The 17,410-nt window shown below is 33.4% G+C and overlaps 1 protein-coding gene across 5 annotated transcripts in view; it reads left to right on the top strand.

The window, feature by feature from the left end:
- Positions 1–17,410, top strand: part of LOC111061195 (AT-rich interactive domain-containing protein 4B) — a 73,829-nt gene that overhangs the window by 19,116 nt on the left and 37,303 nt on the right. For 3 of the 5 annotated variants that reach the window (XR_005571209.1, XM_039427402.1, XM_039427401.1), the window contains exons 10-12: positions 106–368; positions 13,386–13,521; positions 14,378–15,406. Coding sequence is in view for 4 of the 5 variants with exons in the window: in XM_039427402.1 (XP_039283336.1) it covers positions 106–368; positions 13,386–13,521; positions 14,378–15,406 (1,428 nt within the window). In the remaining variant the exon portion in view is untranslated. The remainder of the gene's footprint in view (positions 1–105; positions 369–13,385; positions 13,522–14,377; positions 15,407–17,410) is intronic. The other 2 variants (XM_039427403.1, XM_039427404.1) reach the window with 1 other exon arrangement.

Below are 17,410 nucleotides of genomic sequence, written 5' to 3'. Positions count from 1 at the left end.
TTTATTTTAGCTCAGTCTTTTGCTCGCCTCTCACTGGTGTTATTTTCCAGTCATAACTATCAATTTCTATTGTTTTAATAAATCTAATGAAATATTATTTCTCAGTCGTCAGATAATGAGCCACGAGAAGAGAAGGACCATTTTGTCGCACAACTTTATAAATTCATGGATGACAGGGGAACACCAATCAATAAAGGACCAACAATCTCGGCCAAAGATGTGGATTTGTATAAACTGTTTATGGTGGTGCAGAAGCTTGGAGGGTACAATCGCGTCACCAACCACAACCAGTGGAAAACCATTTCGCACAAACTGGGTTTCGGCCAGAATGCTTCCACCGTCAACCTTGTCAAACATGCCTATAAAAAGTCAGTCATTTCAACTTTGTACTTTTATCAATCTTTTAAATTTAAATATTTAAAATATTTTATCTTATTTTATTTTATATTTAAAATCTTTTAAATATTTTACGAATTTTTGGTTTATTCTCTTTTTAAAGTTTTTATAACGTTGCTTGGTTTTTTGTAAGGATGACATTTTTCAAGATCTTCCAAGTTATTATCTTTTTCTATGAAGAGACCTTTCACCAAGTATATCCTGCATTCACATGGATCAAGATAATTGATATAGAAATATATAAATATTATATAGAAAGAAGCTTTCTTAGCTCACCGCAGTGGCGAATCTATATGGTATAGCCCCTGCAGCTATAATAGGGTCTGAATTTACACTTTATAAGATGGGAAAATTCTTAGATTGACCAATATTTTTAATGAGATTTACAACCCTTTAAAATAATTCATGAATCTCAGTCTTGATTTGGTTTTATCAATAGATAAATTTATAACAATTTTGTCATCTAGCCAGCGAAGCACTCGGATTTTCCAGTCATCTATAATCCATATAAATAAAAGTGAAATGGCACTGACTCATTCATTCACTCCTGATGAACATAACTAAAAATCTATACCAGCAAATTCTTTCAAATTCCCTAATTGTGCGTTTTGCCAACTCTTCCGAGAGCAACTGAGCAGAACATTTTTAAATTTGGTAGCTGTTTGAATTTTCAGCTTGGATCTAGAGATTTTGACAGTTTCATTTTTCTAGTTTTTAATTGCGTTTTTGATGCATTCTTCTAGAATTTTCAAGTAGATTGGAACTTGACAGGCTTATGAATGTTTTTTTTTTTTAAGTTGTAATATATAATTTGTAATTCAAATTTCAAAGGACTAGAAGGGAATACAATAATTCTCAATGCAATCATGGAATACAATAATTCTCAACTTCAAGTGGCAAATTATATTTTCATCCAACCCAGAGATTTTTCAACTTCAACCTTTTTAGATTTTTTAATCTTCATAGTTCCTATCAACTTTTTCGATAATTAATGGACAGAAAACGTCAATGCTTGGTACAGGAGATGAGCTAAGGTCTAGAATTTGAATGTAGAGAGGACTTCAAGAGTTCATCGAAGAAATCTGCGGTTTGGCAGCGTTTTTTTCAGTTAACTGGTCATTGAATCGATCCGGAAAGTCTGTATTGATTATTTGACGAAGACAAGCAAACTAATCAATATTGCAGGCGAACGGAGCGAGCCTGTCTGCTAGTTATTCATATTTCATTTTATTCAATTTTCATAGCAACAAACACAGTTTCATATTGATATTAAATTTTAACAACAGTTATATAAAATGTGTATTTGTATGTGTTAATTCAGGAAGTGATCCAATTTGTTAATTACTTGTTTCGTAACTAATAACAACAGGATACAACGTTTTAAGCCAAAGCAAAGCCAATCCTTTTGCCGAGTCCTTTGTAAAAACTATGGAGCGATTGTGATAAATGTTGGCCCAGGCGCCGGGCAAACCTACACCCCCCCCACCCCTTTAAGACTTTTTTAGTCCCGTCATTGGCTCACCCTATATATCTAATTCTATAACAGTAATATAGAAATATCATTTCTGAACTATACTATATAGTACGAAAATTTCTGAGAATATCACTTCAATACCCTGCCAACTTCCAACTCTATTTTCAAATTCTACTTCAAATTCTATTTTTCCAACTTTATAACCTATTTGATTCTATATACCTGAAAAGCAAATCTCTGTCTTATTTTATGTGAAGGTTTTTTTTTAGTTTAGTTCTGAGAATGTAATAAAAGCAAAAATTAACATTTCTGAATTAAAGATAGACACTACCAATGTTTTCTTAGAATTCAAAACTCCTCCCGCATTTATAAACTCCAAAATATCTAAAAATTATAAATAATCAAAACTGCAAAGTGCATGATTTCATGCTTTTTAGAAGTTCATGCTTGTCTAGTAGCGTACACAAAAACTTTGTTCTGTTGAAATGTTGTATTTGATGAATGAGTCATGAAATACAGTAATATGAATAGTCATTGTAATACAGTATTATGAATCAACGTGCTGCCTATATCTTAGTATTAAATAACTGAATATGCGATATTGATGGCATTGGATTAGCAAATTGACATTTTTAGATTATGGAATTAACGATTTGATTCAGTTGTAAGTAGTGGTTGATGGTATTAACAGTTAATATTTGATCACAACAGTCATGGATGATCAGAACAAACGCTATTGGAATCTCTTCCCCAATCACTGGTCGTATGTAATATTTTATTACATTACATTAGTAAATTTCTTCTATAAATTGGAATGGATAAATAATATGATTATTTATTTCACAAATCTTGGCACAAATAAGTTTGTATGTTCATATGGCAGAAAATTGCTAGTTCTTGAAATGCTGGAGATGGAGATTCAATTTTATTCAATTCGAAAGATTTTATTTTTTTCATAATATAAATCAGTTCTGTTTCAGAGGCCTCAAATTTCTGAGTTCAATAATATTTTACTGGTTTAAAATTGTAGAGGTTCGTGTACTAGGTAATATTGCTGTGAAGTTTTAAGGGTTATGTTTACTTATGTTTAATCTTAGTTTGAAGGTTATTTTCCTGTACTTATGTTGAATTACTTTTTTTAATTTATACAAATATACTTATTTTTAGCTTATTTAAACTCAGTTTGAAAATCCTATTTAAACTTACGTTATGTTATAAGTCTATTTATAGAACTGTTTGAGTAGAAGAAACCTATTACTTCTTCTTCTTCTTCTTCTTTGGCTGTGCCTTAGCCTATTTAAATGGGGTCGGCATTCCTTCCTCTTAGTTTGCCTCTCCACAAAGCCCTATCCCATGCTTCCTCTCTCCTCCAACCACTCTCCCGCAAGTCAGCCGCTATTCTATCTCCCCACCTCATCCTAGGTCTACCTCGTCCTCTCACACCATCCAAAACCAAATCCTGCATTCTTCGTCCAACAAGCTAGAAGAAACCTATTACTACACGATGATAAAACAAAATTTGTCAATTTCACTTGCAGAAATTCTAATATTAAGAAATCAGATGAACTAGATAATAAGAATGAAATTAAATTTTTGGGCATTTGTCTTGATAGCACGCTTACCTGGGAAAAACATGTATTAAAAATTAGCAGGAGGATTAGTTCAGGAATTTATGCACTTGGAAGGCTGGCACCCATTTGCAACACACTAACTTTAAAATCAGCTTATTTTGCCACTATACACGCACACATTTCATATGGAGGGACAAGTTTAGCTAATTCAAACAAAATACTAAAACTACAAAAAGAATCGGTAAGAATAATTTAGAATATTAATAATAATCAACAGTCATGTAGGTCACTTTTTAAGAAGCTAGGATTTATGACTGTGTATGGCCTTTACATCTACAAAACAATTTTACATGTAAAAAATAACGAGCACTCATTCAATATGCAATCAAATGTTCACGATTACCATACAAGATATAGAAATGATTTCATTATAATGGAACATAGGAGAGAACAATTTAAACAAAGTCCAACATATTATATGGGAAGGGAATGAAATTGATGAGGTACCTCTCGAGTAGCATCAGAAGAGTAACGGATAGGGCAAGATTTAAAATCGAGTTGAAAAAGTACCTAATAGAGTTAGAAACGTATAGTTTTGAAGAATTTTACCGGCGGAATTAGGGATACATTAACCTACTTTTTTTTATTGTATTGTCTCTTTTTTGTTGTGTTTCTTTCTATCTTCCTAGTTCTATATTCAAGAATTAAAAGTATTTTTCAATGAGATGACGCATTCATGTACAATATACATTGTATGTCTTGAATAAAGAGATTGATTGATTGATAAGTCATGTTTACCAAACTCTTGTCAAAAGGTTATGTTGTTTTTTTCAAACTGGACATTTTATTGTTCTTAGGGCTGTTTGCACAGTCAAAGGCTTAAACCTTGTGGCTTGATCGACCAAGGTTAGAGGTTGTGAATGAAAGTCCTACATAATTTCGCTCCTGGGTTTTGGAAGATTTTGTGTTATAAATAGTCACGGATAAGTACAAATTTTGTGTTAATTTCATTATTAATTGTTTCTTGATCACGTTTTATCATTTTGTTTTAGATTTTAATTCTTAATTCTATTTTAATAAGCCAAACACCGTTTAGAGGTTAGTTTGAGGTTAGGTTTTCGAGATTTAAAAATAAACATAGATAGTTTACTTGACTAAAATTATAACCAAATTAAAATCCTATCATTTATAAATCAATTATTATTATTGCAAGTAATATAATTTCTTAGATAGGAAGATGAGCTCAAGTAGAACACCGAAGGTTAGTAATAGAAATGTACACATAGCGGGAGTACTTACGCGTTCCCAAAACCAAAATTCAAAAACGCCAAAACCAAAAACCCCAGTTCTTCAAACTACTTTAGCCGAAAAAGTTGCTCAACTACAAAGTAGCCACACTAATTTAAAAAACCAATTAGAAGTAACTCTAAAAACGTCTGAGGAAGAAAGGTTAGGGATGGTAGAAGAAATTAAATCTTTGGAACTGATTATAAAATTACAAGATGAAGACCATAAAAAAGAAATACTAAATCTAAAAAATCAATGTAGTCCAATGTCGGAGGAAATAAAGAAACTAAAATCTAAATTTGATTATACTAAATGTATGATAGAACCTCCGTCCAAATGCAAAAAATAGAATCTAACCTAAATGATGGGAAATGCTCTGAAAATGGTCGAAATAAAACGTACAGTGAGGTTTTGAAGACAGCAACCAAAAATATAGCTGAGGGAAATAAAGATAGGAAAGGGAGAGTTCTGCTACTGACGTCCAGTCATGGACGTGATTGCAGTGATCTCCTTGATAAAAGATTAAAAAATAAATTTGATGTCCAATGTTTTTTCAAGCCAAGTGCATCAATTAATGCAGTTGTAGAGTCAGCTAGGGAACAAACTAAAGACTTTGATGAAAATGACTATCTAATTGTACTGGGTGGCTCAAATAATATAAATGAACCTAACTTGAATCATCTTCCTCAAATAACAGAAAAAATCAAGGAAATTGTGCCACTCAGCAAAAAAACAAACTTAATAATAAGTACTATTCCTAATAGGTTTGATAGGCCAGAATTAAATGAAGCAATCAATTCGACAAACAAATCAATCCATAATACAATCAACAGCCTAAAAAATAAGAATTCTAAACAACTGGGGATTTGTTTTCTAAATGAAAGGCTGAAAAGACATAACTTCACTAATCATGGGTTGCATCTAAATCGATCTGGCAAAGTAATCTTTTGTAATAGATTGGCAGAGCTGATTGAAAGCCGTTTGCAATCCTCTGGTTTAAGTCAAAAAAACAAATAACGATTTTTTAGTAAATTGGCTCAAAACAGTGAAAGGGAAATAGCTACAAATGCTAGAGATAGAGTAGCACAAGATGGTAAGGTTTTTAGTATTTATCATCAAAATATTCAGTATCTTCGCAACAAAATTGACAGATTAGAAGTATTTCTTAAACAGGAGGATCCTTACATTGTTATTTTCACAGAGCATGGCTTAAAAATAAAGGAAATAAATCAAGTTAGGATTCCAGGCTATTCACTGAGATCAGAATTTTGTAGAATAGCTCATAGAAGTGGTGGTGTATGTATATTCACTAGCAATGCTAAACATACCCAAACTTATGAACTGGATTTTGTTAAGAGATTTTCTGTTGAGATGGATTTAGAGGTGACGGGACTAAGGTTAAAAATTGATGATCGATTTGAGGTAGCAGTGTTAGGTATCTATAGGTCACCAAATGGAGACTGGCAAAAATTTTGTGAGCTGCTCCATACACTTTTGGAAATTACAACCGCTCGTTTCACAAATGTTATAGTAGTAGGCGATTTCAATACCGATTTTGCCAGGCAGGATAAAATGACAGAGGATATTAGAGATATTATTAATATGAATAATTTAGAAATTAAGGTCCACGAATATACAAGAGTAACTCGAACTTCACAGACAATTATTGATAATATCCTCACAAATATAGAAGGTTGTAATGTCAGGTTAGGTAGCTCAGATCTATCAGATCATAACTATCAAATTTTAGATGTTAAGTTGCAGGGCCAGAATCCAAGCAGAAAAAAAACTTTTGTGAAAGAAATTCAGCAATATGAGCTAGGAAATATAAATTGTTTGAAGCAGGAACTGCTTCAAGAAAATTGGAGTAGTGTTTATAACAGTTGTAACCTAAATTACAAATATAAGCAATTCATTGATACTCTAAGATTTCACATTAGTGTATGCTGTCCGATAAAAAAAGTCAAAGTAAAAAGTAAATTAAACAAAGTAGATGAATGGATAACTGAAGATATTCTTACTCAAAGAAATATTGTTAGGGAAGCTTATGAGGAATTTAAATTAGTGAGGGATGTTCCGAGTGAAGTCAAATACAAATGTCTAAAGAAAAACTATGCAAAAGAAGTGAGGAAAGCTAAGTGTAAGAAAACAGCTGAAATATTAACAACTAGTACCAATTTTAACTCTGCTGTTTGGGAGGTAATTAATAGAAATAGGAGAGCAGCTCAAAAAGATACAGTTACTAATGTCCCTAGGATAATCGATGAACATGAAAATTATATGGATGATAGTATAGACATTTGTAACTTTTTCAATAAATATTATCAACAGGTTGCATATAATCTCCAAAAGTCACTGAACACTAATACTTATAATACAACTACATTAAATGCTGAGCCAATTGAAAAGGTATTTAAATTTCATCCATTATCAAGAGATGAGTTGTCAATCAATCCATAATACAATCAACAGCCTAAAAAATAAGAATTCTAAACAACTGGGGATTTGTTTTCTAAATGAAAGGCTGAAAAGACAACTTCACTAATCATGGGTTGCATCTAAATCGATCTGGCAAAGTAATCTTTTGTAATAGATTGGCAAAGCTGATTGAAAGCCGTTTGCAATCCTCTGGTTTAAGTCAAAAAAACAAATAACGATTTTTTAGTAAATTGGCTCAAAACAGTGAAAGGGAAATAGCTACAAATGCTAGAGATAGAGTAGCACAAGATGGTAAGGTTTTTAGTATTTATCATCAAAATATTCAGTATCTTCGCAACAAAATTGACAGATTAGAAGTATTTCTTAAACAGGAGGATCTTTACATTGTTATTTTCACAGAGCATGGCTTAAAAATAAAGGAAATAAATCAAGTTAGGATTCCAGGCTATTCACTGAGATCAGAATTTTGTAGAATAGCTCATAGAAGTGGTGGTGTATGTATATTCACTAGCAATGCTAAACATACCCAAACTTATGAACTGGATTTTGTTAAGAGATTGTCTGTTGAGATGGATTTAGAGGTGACGGGACTAAGGTTAAAAATTGATGATCGATTTGAGGTAGCAGTGTTAGGTATCTATAGGTCACCAAATGGAGACTGGCAAAAATTTTGTGAGCTGCTCCATACACTTTTGGAAATTACAACCGCTCGTTTACAAATGTTATAGTAGTAGGCGATTTCAATACCGATTTTGCCAGGCACGATAAAATGACAGAGGATATTAGAGATATTATTAATATGAATAATTTAGAAATTAAGGTCCACGAATATACAAGAGTAACTCGAACTTCACAGACAATTATTGATAATATCCTCACAAATATAGAAGATTGTAATGTCAGGTTAGGTAGCTCAGATCTATCACATCATAACTATCAAATTTTAGATGTTAAGTTGCAGGGCCAGAATCCAAGCAGAAAAAAAACTTTTGTGAATGAAATTCAGCAATATGAGCTAGGAAATATAAATTGTTTGAAGCAGGAACTGCTTCAAGAAAATTGGAGTAGTGTTTATAACAGTTGTAACCTAAATTACAAATATAAGCAATTCATTGATACTCTAAGATTTCACATTAGTGTATGCTGTCCGATAAAAAAAGTCAAAGTAAAAAGTAAATTAAACAAAGTAGATGAATGGATAACTGAAGATATTCTTACTCAAAGAAATATTGTTAGGGAAGCTTATGAGGAATTTAAATTAGGTATTCCCAGAATACCTAAAAATAGCGAAGATCATTCCAATCCACAAATCAGGACCCAAAAACGAACCTACAAACTATAGACCCATTTCTCTGTTATCTACTCTGTCAAAGATCATTGAAAAATGCATTAAAATACAGTTAATGGAATATTTGAAAGAAAATAACATTCTAGCACATAACCAATACGGCTTCCAAAAAGATAAAAACACCAATGATGCATTATTTCAGGTAAACAAATACATAATAGAGTCAGTTAAAATTAAAAATAAAGTTATCATGACATTCCTGGACCTGGCTAAGGCGTTTGATTCAGTAGATAGAGACAAGCTTCTTAATAAACTTGAAGCTATTTGAGTTAGGGACACTTCTCTCCAGTGGTTCAAAGTTATTTTTGTGAACGCCAACAATTTGTTCAGATTGATGGTGAAGACAGTGATAGGAATGGTGTAGACTATGGCGTCATTCAAGGTAGTACGCTGGGTCCAGTACTGTTCTTGATATATATTAATAATATTCCCGGCTCAATACTACAAGCAGGATATTCCTATTTGCTGACGATACAGTGGTTATTTCTACAGGTAGGGAATGGGAAGAAGTTTATGAAATGCCACTAAAGATCTTTCCAAATAAAAAACTGGTTTGACCATAATAACCTCACTGTGAATCTTGGTAAAACCAAGTACTTGCCAGTTGTTACAAGAAACCAACCAGACCCAGGGCTGAGACAGGTGAAAATGCACTCATGTGGGGATGTTGGATCTTTATCATGTGCTTGCGGGTAATTGACAGAGTGGATCAATATAAATATCTGGGGGTCATTTTTGACCATCAGCTGAGTTGGGCACCACATATGCAGTGTGTCAAGCAAAGGCTACGACGGATGCTGTATGGTCTATCTCAGTTGAGCCAAGTACTTGATACCAGATCAAAAATAAATTTGATGTCCAATGTTTTTTCAAGCCAAGTGCATCAATTAATGCAGTTGTAGAGTCAGCTAGGGAACAAACTAAAGACTTTGATGAAAATGACTATCTAATTGTACTGGGTGGCTCAAATAATATAAATGAACCTAACTTGAATCATCTTCCTCAAATAACAGAAAAAATCAAGGAAATTGTGCCACTCAGCAAAAAAACAAACTTAATAATAAGTACTATTCCTAATAGGTTTGATAGGCCAGAATTAAATGAAGCAATCAATTCGACAAACAAATCAATCCATAATACAATCAACAGCCTAAAAAATAAGAATTCTAAACAACTGGGGATTTGTTTTCTAAATGAAAGGCTGAAAAGACATAACTTCACTAATCATGGGTTGCATCTAAATCGATCTGGCAAAGTAATCTTTTGTAATAGATTGGCAGAGCTGATTGAAAGCCGTTTGCAATCCTCTGGTTTAAGTCAAAAAAACAAATAACGATTTTTTAGTAAATTGGCTCAAAACAGTGAAAGGGAAATAGCTACAAATGCTAGAGATAGAGTAGCACAAGATGGTAAGGTTTTTAGTATTTATCATCAAAATATTCAGTATCTTCGCAACAAAATTGACAGATTAGAAGTATTTCTTAAACAGGAGGATCCTTACATTGTTATTTTCACAGAGCATGGCTTAAAAATAAAGGAAATAAATCAAGTTAGGATTCCAGGCTATTCACTGAGATCAGAATTTTGTAGAATAGCTCATAGAAGTGGTGGTGTATGTATATTCACTAGCAATGCTAAACATACCCAAACTTATGAACTGGATTTTGTTAAGAGATTGTCTGTTGAGATGGATTTAGAGGTGACGGGACTAAGGTTAAAAATTGATGATCGATTTGAGGTAGCAGTGTTAGGTATCTATAGGTCACCAAATGGAGACTGGCAAAAATTTTGTGAGCTGCTCCATACACTTTTGGAAATTACAACCGCTCGTTTCACAAATGTTATAGTAGTAGGCGATTTCAATACCGATTTTGCCAGGCAGGATAAAATGACAGAGGATATTAGAGATATTATTAATATGAATAATTTAGAAATTAAGGTCCACGAATATACAAGAGTAACTCGAACTTCACAGACAATTATTGATAATATCCTCACAAATATAGAAGGTTGTAATGTCAGGTTAGGTAGCTCAGATCTATCAGATCATAACTATCAAATTTTAGATGTTAAGTTGCAGGGCCAGAATCCAAGCAGAAAAAAAACTTTTGTGAAAGAAATTCAGCAATATGAGCTAGGAAATATAAATTGTTTGAAGCAGGAACTGCTTCAAGAAAATTGGAGTAGTGTTTATAACAGTTGTAACCTAAATTACAAATATAAGCAATTCATTGATACTCTAAGATTTCACATTAGTGTATGCTGTCCGATAAAAAAGTCAAAGTAAAAAGTAAATTAAACAAAGTAGATGAATGGATAACTGAAGATATTCTTACTCAAAGAAATATTGTTAGGGAAGCTTATGAGGAATTTAAATTAGTGAGGGATGTTCCGAGTGAAGTCAAATACAAATGTCTAAAGAAAAACTATGCAAAAGAAGTGAGGAAAGCTAAGTGTAAGAAAACAGCTGAAATATTAACAACTAGTACCAATTTTAACTCTGCTGTTTGGGAGGTAATTAATAGAAATAGGAGAGCAGCTCAAAAAGATACAGTTACTAATGTCCCTAGGATAATCGATGAACATGAAAATTATATGGATGATAGTATAGACATTTGTAACTTTTTCAATAAATATTATCAACAGGTTGCATATAATCTCCAAAAGTCACTGAACACTAATACTTATAATACAACTACATTAAATGCTGAGCCAATTGAAAAGGTATTTAAATTTCATCCATTATCAAGAGATGAGTTGTCAAGAATAATAAAAAATTTGAATAACAAAAAAACAGTAGGATTGGACGGGGTCTCAAGCAAAATTTTAAAAGAATGTGAAAATGAATTACTGGACCCTTTATTGCATCTCCTTAATACTTCACTAGAGCAGGGTATTTTCCCTGATGATCTGAAACAAGGAAAAATTTTGCCAATTTTCAAGAGCGGTGATTCTGAAAGAGTTGAAAATTATAGACCCATTAGTATTATAAATGTAATAAGTAAAATTTTTGAAAGAGTAGTTTTAGATAGGTTATTGATGCACCTGGAAGAAATTAATTTCATATGTGATGAACAGCATGGGTTCCAGAAAGGGAAATCTACTAAGACTGCAATAGTATCCCTTGTTGAAAGACTCATAGATATAATAGATTCAGGTGAGAAGGCAGCCGCAATATTTCTTGATTTATCCAAAGCTTTTGATTGTGTGAACCATAGAATATTATTGGAAATACTAAAAACTGTAGGTGTGAATGGTATAGAACTAAAATGGTTTGAATCATATCTCATAGGTAGAAACCAGTGTGTTGAGCTTACCAAGGTGGATGGGAATGAAATAGTAAAAATTAAATCTCAAAAACTGGAGGTCCAGGCTGGAGTACCTCAAGGCTCAATTCTGGGTCCCTTACTGTTTCTGTTGTATGTGAACCAATTACCAAAAGAGTTAAAAGATCACAGAGCTCTGTTGTTTGCTGATGACACATCGCTTATCTTTAACAATTATTTATTAGATAGTCTAGAAATAAATGCTTTTACTGGAGTACAGTCAATTGTCCAATTCTTGAAGCAAAGGCAATTAACAATAAATAGTAAGAAATGTCAATTCCTACAATTCAAAAGTAAATATAATTCAGTAGAGGATAGAGAAATAAATGTGTTTGTAGAGGAAAATGAATTAGACCAAGAAGAGAAAGTAGCATTCTTGGGAATTTTATTGGACAGGAAATTAACATGGCATCCTTACATTGAGAGGATATGTAATAAGATATCATCTGGGGTATTTGTCCTGCGGCAGCTTGCTAGGCTGAATGATAAAAAACTACTGTTAACTGCTTACCATGGACTTATACTATCTCATATTAGGTATGCTATTTTAGTATGGGGTAATTCATCTCAACAAAATATGGACAGAGTGTTTAAGATTCAAAAGAAGGCACTCAGATGTATAGAGAAAGTGAATAGGTTAGACTCTTGTAGGCCTTTATTTAAAAAGCTTGGTCTATTAACTGTGCCATCTTTGTATGTATATGAAGTTGTAATGCATGTGAAAACGAGTGGTGTGATCCAGAATTCAGATGTTCATGAGTATAATACGCGAAACAGAGCAGATTATCATATAATGGGTCACAATAGTAGGTTATTTGAACAAAAACCAGATTATATTGGTAGGAAATTTTATAACAAGCTACCTCAAATCTTGAAAAGTAATGATGATTTGAAGATTTTCAAAAAACAAATGAAAAAATATTTAGTTGATAGAGCTTTTTATAGTGTACAAGAATTCCTTTCAAACCTAAACTAGGTTGAACTACTTAGTGTTAGAATTATTATGTAATAACATGACTTGTCTTATACTCCATGACTGGAGTCTTTAGAACGTAATCTAAAAAAAAACTCAAAATGAACCACATTATAGCAAACGAGACTTGATACGGATTTGATCATGAAATTTTAGTTTAAACTGTCACTGTGCAAACGGCCCTTAGTTAGTAGTTTAATCATGATACCAATATGTACTATCAGATATCAATGATACTTTTTTCATAATCATACTTATAATAAATTCAATTATTATCATTAAAAATCCAAATGCTGCCTATATTACAGAATTTGTTGAAATTTATACGTAAAATTAAGTATTACCATGTCAGTACTGTTTACTTTGGCTGATATAGTATTTCACTTGAATTTGTACTATGCTTTTGTACTCCGGAGCGAAGCTCGGTGCCCCGATATTCTACTATAATATATGCAGTACATTATTTGATATTTGGACACAACAAACAATTAAAATCAAAATAAATTTTCTCTTGAAAATTGATTGGATGTCTCTATCCTACTCAATCATCATCTTATTTTTTCATTTCCAGGTTTTTGCACAGTTTCGAGGATTTCTACCGAAAACTTGGTTGCACCATGCTAAGTCATCCTAGAAACAATAGAGCGAGACATAGGTCCAGCAGGAGTCTCATCAGAGACAGAGATCGCGCTACACCAAAAATCAAGGTTAACAGATTTTAAAAATATTCCCTTGAATAGTATTTTATCAACTTCAAATTATAGGAGTTACAGATTTCGAAATTCATTATTTCAACAGGAAAAACTTTCTGTTATTGCACTTAAGCTTGAGATTCCGGTTCGTTTACATTCTGATGTGAATTCAAATTTAAAAGATAGGTATAGTGGATCTGTATTTCAAATTACATTTCCGCGATTGTGGGTATAAATTCAAAAGACTTTTCTAGAACTAGCAGTTATACAGGAATCGTAGGCGATTCCTTTATGGGTATGTAAAAACATTTTGAAATATAATTGAAATAAATCCTACCTGGACCTTATAGCTATTTTATAATAAAATTCGACTAGAGCTCACTTTCATATTTTCAATGACTTTCCAAAACTTCATTTCCAGCTAAAAACTGAAGAATTCAGTTTCCATCAATTTCAGTCAATTCTATTATTCATTCCAAAACTAAATTAACTATGGAACGTGGAACTTTCAGAGCCTTTTGAACAGTCAAAGGTTAAACTGAATTTAATCTGCTGGTGGCTTCAACTCAAAATGAAACACATTGTAGCGAACAACACTTGATACGGATTTAATCCAGCTTCAAATAAGATTATCTTGAAGTGAAACCGTCCAAACGGCACTTAGACTAACTCCGACTTAAACTAACTCCGACTTAAACTATTACTTATACTCTAGAACTAGATTTATAGTATTAGAAACTGAAACAAATAAAAATATCGCTCTCAATAATATTTAAAAAATTGAAAATATTGACTTATTTTGAAAATATAAAGCCGTTAACATGCATTTTATTTTTAAAATGAAATTACATTGTGGAATTCATGTTTTCAGGACAAAGACGGCAAAGATTCTGACGATCCAAAAGAGGCCTCCACTTCGCAAGATGTCATCAAGAAAGAAGAAGTGGTGAAAGAAGAGGAAAAGCCGAAAGAGGTAACAGTTGTAGAAACCCCTAAAAGGGAAAGTCGCAGCAAAGAGATGATGAGGAGTGCTAAAGCAATGACAAAGGAGGACAACAAAGTGGAGAAGAAGGAGATGGAGAAGGTGCAGCAGCAGCAGCAGCAGCAGCAGCACGAGGCTGTAGCGACGACTGTGAAGAAGAGTGTGGAGGAGACGAGGAGGGGTGGTGAAGAAGGAGCAAGGAGCAAGGAGAGGGTGAAGTTGACGGCATCGTCCAGCAACGAAGAGCAGCACAAAGCGAACAAGGTGATGACCGGCAGACGCGAGGCAAAAGCAAAACAGGAAGAAAAGGACAACTACGAAGAGAAAGCGAAAAGTGAGATTAAGCAGGGGAAAGTGGCCGCCAAAGAACAACAGCCGAAGAAGAGGAGTCTATTTGAGAAGGTGACGGGTGTCAGGAAGGGTCCACGTGGCGGGGGAGGAGGAGGGGGAACTGAGGAGACATCATCGAAACCCCCCAAGGCGAAACGGCCGTCACTCGGCCTTGCTGCCGTGCGACAGAAGCGATCCCTCAAAGATCGCATGAAATCCATCGTTCGCAAGTTCAAACTGAAGGGTGGAACTAGTACTAACACTACTACCCTCACAACCACCACCAACAAACCTCTCTCTAAAACTACCCTACTCACCCAACAACCACCCACTTCCCACAACTCTACACAACCCATCCCAAAACCCTCCCCAGTAACTAAATCTCTCCCCCCACCCAACCCACCTCCTCCAAACCCTCCACCTCCCTCCAAACGACAGCCCGATGGCAATGATGGTGATGATGATGATGATGATGATAATGATGATGAGGATGCGAGCAATGCATGCCACCATGCGAGCAAGACCACCATCCCCGAAGTAGTAAACGGCCTCGACATTGCTGATGACGATGATGAAAACACTGACAAGGTAAGGCGTGTGTTGATGGTGATCACGATGATGATGATGATGGAAACAATGACACACCGACCAGCACCTGTCTCTCTTTCTCTTTCACTCTGCGAATGCAACAACAAAAATAACAACGATCAACAATCCTTTCTCTTCCTGTTTTACTTTTCGTAATCAATTTGAAAGCTTGGCATGACCTGTGTGTGTAAATGCAACACACTGTGTATTACTAACATATAGTTATCCAGTCCAAGGTTCATATTTGTTGTGCTTGAGGCTTGCTTATGTTTGCACGTAATTATCATAAAAAATGTTCATTTATTTAATGAAATAATTACAGTATGTATACATTTTTCCTAATCAAATAAAATGATCTGTGGGTGCACATTCGCCTTTTCAGTCAAAAACTTTCATCTTGTAATCATTCAACTAAAGAGTCAGAATCTCTATTCCATTTACTTTCTTCAATCAGAGTTACATGATGTGAATAACCAGTTAAATATTTTATGTGCATTAATAATTTTCTAATCAAGCAAGCCTCAAGTATCGTTTCTCGATATGAGCCTTGGGTTTATTTAAAAGTATTTTTTGAGTAGCAAAGAAATGTGGGAAACATGCTGTATGCTGAGTGTACTGCCTGAAACATCGCTGAAGGCTCGTTTACATTACAACAAATTAGCTTAACAACAGACCATGGAAAATAGAAACCACTACTTGGCTTCTTTGACCCATGCAGTTATGTCTATTATCTAGAATTGGAATAAGTTTTGAAACTATTCCCTGAAATTGTTGTAATGAGTTCGAGTCTTAGGTCTAGTGCAAACTTAGAAGCAGGTTTGGTGACTTGCCATAGAGTGATTGCATGGGATAAGTTGGTATTCAAGTTCTGTTGTCCAATGAATTTCTGCTCTGTCAGTCAGAGCAAGAATTCCATTGGCTCTTATGGGATTATTCATGAAGCTCTATTCCGACAATGAGTGAACAATCCCATTTTTAATAACAAATGGCTTTAGACCAATAGGTCTAATCAAATCAATTTTGAATTTTGTAGACGTCACGCTACCAAGCCTGCTTTTTCAATTTACGCTAGTACTTATGTATAATTTCCATGTGTGTCTTGTATTGGTGTGCTTATATTTTTGTGCATATTAGTTAAAATTGGAATTTATTGAAATTCAAAGTTTGGAAAGCTTTTGCTGGGTTAGGTGTACGAAAAGATATCGTACTTCTTCATATCATCTATTTTATTAATTAACATTGTAGAATTGCTGAATATTAATTATAATATTGAATTGAATTGGGCTTTTAAAATTCAGTCACGTGAATAATCACATCAAATTATGTATTGTAGAACTTCCACTATTGAAGAGCCTTTGAAGTTAGAATTGAGAATTCGACATAAACTTGAATTTTCATCGTGTTCAGTAAAATATATACAAAATGACTACTTGTAAAATCTATCGAAATTTCTCTGGACTAGAAAATTTGTATGGGTTTATTGCTCTTCTGTATGAACATTAGGGAGTAGTATACCCTTGTATAAATTTCAATGTTAATTTTTTTCACATCGGCACTAATTCACTAAGCACTGAGTATTCTTTAGTCACTTCTTTAAGTATCAACTCTAATTATATTCTATTACAACATCTACATTCTATTACTCACAGTTTGTCGGGATTGTTTAAATGAGTCTAGTAAAAGTAATAGCAGTTAGAAAACATTAATATATTGAAATAATTGCAAGAAGTGTTTGTTATTCTCTTGTTGCAGTATATTGGTGATGGTTCAATTTCTTAAAAACTGTTTTTTCTGTTTCATATCATCATCCTCATCGATTCAGTCCTCTCATCAGTGTGCATCTTATTTTTATTCGTTTTGTATTGCTTTAAAATCATGATCTGAGAGATAATTTCTATGTCAAAAATGATTAATGAATGAAAAATTCTACATTCATCTTTGGAAAGCATCACTTTGACGAAGTGCTCGTTAAGATGAGCAATCGTACCTATATTCGTTCTTCAA

The sequence above is a fragment of the Nilaparvata lugens genome, chromosome 4 (assembly GCF_014356525.2).
Source record: "Nilaparvata lugens isolate BPH chromosome 4, ASM1435652v1, whole genome shotgun sequence".
NCBI lineage: Eukaryota > Metazoa > Arthropoda > Insecta > Hemiptera > Delphacidae > Nilaparvata > Nilaparvata lugens.
This window is presented reverse-complemented; position numbering and strand designations above follow the sequence as displayed.